The sequence below is a fragment of the Aspergillus pseudonomiae genome (genome assembly GCF_009193645.1).
Source record: "Aspergillus pseudonomiae strain CBS 119388 unplaced genomic scaffold BDV37scaffold_261, whole genome shotgun sequence".
In the NCBI taxonomy this organism is placed as follows: Eukaryota; Fungi; Ascomycota; class Eurotiomycetes; order Eurotiales; family Aspergillaceae; genus Aspergillus; species Aspergillus pseudonomiae.
Genome location: NW_022476253.1, coordinates 1 through 5,527, shown reverse-complemented (window position 1 = coordinate 5,527; position 5,527 = coordinate 1). Strand labels below are relative to the sequence as shown.

The 5,527-nt window shown below is 50.8% G+C and overlaps 3 protein-coding genes across 3 annotated transcripts; 2 read left to right on the top strand and 1 right to left on the bottom strand.

The window, feature by feature from the left end:
* The first annotated feature begins 431 nt into the window (after positions 1 to 431).
* BDV37DRAFT_102322 (homeobox domain-containing protein) lies at positions 432 to 2,741 on the top strand. Its single transcript, XM_032078201.1, has 2 exons — positions 432 to 1,040; positions 1,098 to 2,741. Exons 1-2 carry the CDS (start codon positions 709 to 711, stop codon positions 2,581 to 2,583), a joined length of 1,818 nt encoding a protein of 605 aa, XP_031934105.1. The 5' UTR covers positions 432 to 708; the 3' UTR covers positions 2,584 to 2,741.
* Positions 2,742 to 3,344: 603 nt separating this feature from the next.
* BDV37DRAFT_102366 (phosphatidylglycerophosphatase) lies at positions 3,345 to 4,544 on the bottom strand. Its single transcript, XM_032078202.1, has one exon. The coding sequence runs from the start codon at positions 4,259 to 4,261 to the stop codon at positions 3,515 to 3,517; it is 747 nt and encodes a 248-aa protein (XP_031934104.1). The 5' UTR covers positions 4,262 to 4,544; the 3' UTR covers positions 3,345 to 3,514.
* BDV37DRAFT_267381 (putative small nuclear ribonucleoprotein SmD3) lies at positions 4,266 to 5,527 on the top strand. Its single transcript, XM_032084022.1, has 4 exons — positions 4,266 to 4,671; positions 4,755 to 4,815; positions 4,866 to 4,995; positions 5,096 to 5,527. Exons 1-4 carry the CDS (start codon positions 4,303 to 4,305, stop codon positions 5,196 to 5,198), a joined length of 663 nt encoding a protein of 220 aa, XP_031934103.1. The 5' UTR covers positions 4,266 to 4,302; the 3' UTR covers positions 5,199 to 5,527.

Below are 5,527 nucleotides of genomic sequence, written 5' to 3'. Positions count from 1 at the left end.
ATCCCCCATCTCCTGACTATCTTCGAACCAACCAACAGCCGTCCTCCACCCGTTTGTCTTCCTCTCTCTCTTCTCTCTCTCTCTCTCCTTCTCTTCCTCTCTTCTTCTTCTTCTCTTTCCTCTTTTCTTTCCCATCGACCATCTTTCTATCATTCATTTTCCTTTCCTTTTCACTCTTTTGTTTCTTCACTTCTTACATTCTTTACTTTCATCCCCATTCGCTCGCTACAGTCGAACGTTCCGCTCTTTTAACGTTCGACTTCATTCTCACGAGCCCTTCGCTTGCTTCCCTCTGGACGGTGGAATAGCCCGATTTGTCATCGCGATATCGATCCTCGATTCATGCGATTCGATTAACCGCCACGCTTGCGAAAACCTTATATACATTCTACCGTATAAGCTGCCTAGGTCAGCTGTTTATCTTTTACCAGATTCGATTACGTTGACGCTTCTGCGACGCGCTCATATTCACCCGTGCTTCAGGCCTGGAATCGTAACCATTTCCAGCCCGAGCACATCCATTCGTTTGAAACATCGATCTCTCTCGCGCTTGACGCAGCTTGAGAGACTTGGACATCCCCTTCGACTGTCGGCCGGATCGTCACATCGTCCTCTCCTTTCTTTCGTTTACATTCCCATCCCTCCATTGGTCGATTCTCTTTTCTGAACCCAGTTCTGCCTTCTCTTCGGTCAATCCCTGCAAACAAAATGTCTTCGACAGACTCCCCTGACCCGTCGACTATGTCGACTACCCCCACCACCACAGCACCGACCACCTCGTCTTCTGCCGCGTCGACGCCATCTCCATCTACATCCAGTGCCACGACTGCGCCTTCTTCCGCGGCCCGTCGGCCGCAGCGCAAGAGTACCCTGACCCAACAACAGAAGAACAACAAGCGTCAACGGGCGACGCAAGATCAACTGGTTACCCTGGAGTTGGAATTCAACAAGAACCCCACCCCGACAGCTGCCACACGCGAAAGGATCGCCCAGGAGATCAACATGACTGAACGGTCTGTTCAGATTTGGTTCCAGAACAGGTATGTTGCACGGTTCTTGTTTGCTACAGACGGTCATGTTGCTAACGAGTGATTTAGGCGTGCAAAGATCAAGATGCTCGCGAAGAAGAGCATTGAAACCGGTGAGGGCTGCGATTCAATCCCCGAGTCTATGCGCCAGTATCTGGCGATGCAATTCGACCCCAGCAAGCCCGGCGCAAGAGATCCGTTTGGCCGCACAGGAGGCTATGGAGCCGGCGGCGCTTACCCGAGCGAGTCCACTCCATCTGGAAAAGTTGTGATTCATCACTTCACGTGTCGGTCGTTGACCATCGGTAGCTGGCGGCGCATTGGGCAGAACGCGATGGACTTGGTCGTCTTCTACTCCCCCGAAAAAGCCTGCATGACTTATTACATCAACAATGATTCTGCAGGATACAAGATCGAATACCCTTTCTCCTACATCAAGAACATTACCTTGGAGTCGGGCGACCAAGGACCACAGCCGAATGGCGCTCCCCCGAGGCCCGGTGGTCTAGTGGTGGAACTGAACCGGCCGCCGCTTTTTTATATGGATTCCTCCAACTCCGGAGGCTTCTACCAGTGCGGCGACTTTACAGAAGACCAGCAGGCTAGTCAGATCTTGGTGCACCACCTTGGAGGCCATCCGAAGGTTCTGAGTGTGCAGCTCGCCAAGTTGGTGTCGTTGGAGTCGTTCCAAAACCGCTTGGCATACAACAACTTCGCCGTGAATGCGCCCATGTCTCCGCCTTTCATCCAACGCCCTGCTTCGCAGCCAAACCAATTCGCACCTGCGTTCATGAACATGATCCCAGAAACTCAGACTCACTTGAACCTTCAGGTTCCTCGCGGACACAGGCGTCAACGGAGTCGCTCTGTTCCAGTGGCCGTCGACTTTTCTGCCTTGCAAACGCCTCTCGCCTCCTACAACATGCCACAGACTCCAGTGCATTTCAACCATGCGGACTCGAACATTTTTGCGCCAGTTCCCCAGTCAGCGCATCCATTAGCCGCGAACCTGCGGATTGATACCTCCGCCGCTTACGGCTTCGACCCCCGCACTCACCCCATGTCTGCGACAACGGCGACCGCCTCGCCATCCGACTTCGCTAGTCCCGGGCTTTTCTCCACTGGAGGCCCTGGCGATTCGACCCCTGTCGCGGCGGGCATGGGAACCCCCTTTAACCTGCCTTTCGTCTCCCCTCAAGTTGACTCTTCCAACATGGGAACGCATTCTGCATCCCCATATTCGACTGTCAGCCACGCCGATCCTATGATTGCGGATCACTCGCCGCCACTGTCGAACATGCACGCGTCCCAGGAGATGTATGGCATGAGCAATGAGCATCAGCCGAGCTTTGCGGAAGAGGGAATGCAGATGAATGGGATGTTTCCCAAGCAGAACGTAAACTTCACTGTTCCAACTACCATGGGCTTCGAAGGAAACACTTTTGATCTGCCCATGCAGACCTTGCCCGGTCACACCTCTCCAGGTGTTCAGGGCGACTACCAAATGACGTCTATGGAAAACGCCGATCCGAATGCATTCGCCACTGGATCTTGAACCTTACACATGTGCCTTGCCGTTCGGTGTGAACGGCTCCTGGTCTTCGCTTCTTTTCTATGCCGTGTCCAAGTATCACTTGGCAGGATGGCAATTCTTTTCTTTGATGGGCTTGATTTTCTTTCACAAGCTCTTCAAATCACTTTCCAAATGATTGGATGGTATTGTATCCAGGAGAGATACCCAACCTTGACCAGTTATTTTCACGTCCCTCTTTGGAGGACTTGGTGAGACTGATGCTTTTTTTTTTTTTTCCAGTCCCACCAACTTAGATTGACGAGGATATATCCATTTCTTCTTTTCGTTTCTTCTGATATGCTCTCAGCGTTATGCTCTTCTTCTGCGCACTTTTTCTTCACTTTTTTTTTTGGTGTATTAATACCCTTCTCTAGGGGCTGGTCCTTGCCACTTTATCAGACATTTTTGCCGCAGCGAATACTGGGCAATATTTTTCTCTTTTCTTGCAACTTCTTTTCGAACTTCTTCAATTTACCCTGGACCTTTTTTCTTTTTCTTTTGACTTTATATACCTGGTCGGGGCCTTTTAACGTGGTTATGCCAGAAAGTCGCACAATTGGCGAGATTGTTTGAATTCTCATTTGATTGGTGCTTTTGGGTTGGCGGGATTAGGGTTGTTTACATATTCCCTTTGTTATGGCCATTTGCCTGTCGCATGCTTGCGTCTTCAGTTCGGTCTTGTCAGTTGTTGACATCTGCACGACAGCCATGTGGGTTGTCCCGGTGATATTCTGTTTCTGCGAAGCTGTGAAATTCTTCGCGTGCATACTTTCGAGATCTACCAATATGAACCAGCATCTTAAGACAGACTCTTTGCTAGCAGTCGTAGTTATTGGCGTAGAAGACAAGCTCTATCTATGATACATGGGTATTTACAAATGTCAAAAAACAAGGTGAACGATTGCGCAGAAAGCTACTGACGGTCCCAGCCACTCGGTGGAGGAGCCTTCAGCCCTTTCGACTCCCTCAAATACCTCTCCACCCAAACCTCCATTTTCTCCAGAAGGTTCATCCCCGGCCTGACGTCCTTGGGATCAACGCCCTCGGTGACTCCATCGCGACACCAAACACTCCACGACCCCATGCGCGCCGCCATCAACACATCCGTGCCCAACCGGTCCCCTACGACAGCAATCTCCTCCGCGCCCTTCACCACTCCCCTCTCCCGGAACCACGCCAGCACCTCGTCTCCACAAAACGGCTTCTTTTCACTGCCCTCCGGCAACCGAAACACCGGAATCCGTAGTCCCGACAGGCGCTCTTCCAGCTCCCGCACCTCCGCATCATAGCGCGGATGCGAACCCGCACGGTTAGACACGATCAGGATCGAGTCCGGATGTTGCTCGCGGTTGAAGGGGGAGGTATGTGACGTGCGGAGGGCATGCAGCTTGTCGAGGATCTGCGGAGGGAATGTCGTGGTTTTAGGGTGGCAGAGGGTATTGTCTTTGTCGAGGACGAGGGCACGGATCGTGGGTCCCTTGGTTTTGGATGCATCTGTCGGTTGGAGATTGAGGTTTGCAGCGATTGAGGGACCGACTTGTTCAGGGAGATGCGTGATCGTTGGGATTGTGAGATGGGGGAGGAACTGCGAGGGGTTTTTGAGCAGCGTTTGTACGGCTAGATTGAAGGCGCGGAGATTGGTGTTTGGTGGGTTTGGCATTTTGTTTAATAGTCTTTTCGCTTCTCTTTATTTACTTGGGTATGTCTTTTTTTTTCCTTTTCCTTTTTTTTTCGTTTTTGTTAAATGGAGGAGTTGGAGGTATTAAATTAACTCTAGGAAGAACTAAAGCAAAGCTCCGTAGCTTATTTATTGGCTGGGCGGAGCAGAGCCGCAAAACTCTCCGCCAACGGAACGTCCAATTCGATCCTACCGACTCTCTGTTTCTTTCACCCTGTGCGCCAGACGGAGGACTATTGCTCTCACGGGATTTTTGTCCGAGATTGAAGCATCCGAACTTCTCTGCACCTCTTTTTATCGTCTCTCTTGCGACAACCCCTCCATTCCTCCTCACAATGGGCAAATTGACCTCCACGATCGGTATCCCGATCAAGCTTCTTAACGAAGCCCAGGTATGTTTTCTGAGCTTCATTTACGCGCCGTCATCTTGCTTGCATCTCGTCTGGGAAACTGGAGCTAACGCGCTGCGGTACAGGGCCACGTCGTCACCCTGGAAATCACCTCCGGAGTCGTGTATCGAGGAAAACTTCTCGAGGGTTCGTCGCTCAACCATCGCACCAGGGCATCATAGACTGACTAGGAATAGCCGAGGACAACATGAACGTTCAACTGAAGGATATCACGGTCACTGCTCGGGATGGTCGCGTGTCGCATTTGGATCAGGTCTATATTCGCGGAAGCCACGTGAGGTTCTTCATTGTGCCGGATATGTTGCGGTATGCTCTCCTACCCATCTATCACTGTTCCATTTTGCCATTCCCCCTCCTTTATCTATCGTTCATCTTCCAATACAAAATCTAACAAACCATCGAACAGGAACGCCCCCATGTTCCGCTCAAGAGGCCAGCGCGGCCGCGGTGTCGGTCTCGCTCGTGGTAAGGCCACCGTGCAGCGTGCCCGGGGCCAACGGAGGGGTTAAGTAAAAAAACGGGAAATATTCATATCTCATATTAATGGCGTTTGACTTTTGCTCTTTTTTTTTTTTATCGTGTTGCCGTTCTAACCTTTACATTGGGCCGTTCCTGAAAAATCGATTCCTGGTTCTACATGGGATTCTTATACCCGCGCGTGTTGTGGGACATTTCTCCTTTTTTGACGCTGTTTGTCGTGGTTGTGTAGATTTGAGGAAACGGTGATAAGATAAATTTATCGATATGTGATGCGGGCTGCAGTGGATGAAGACTCGAGCTTGATATCCAGCTGATCTAACATCGATACCTGGTAAAAAAAAAAAAAAAGAAAAGAAAA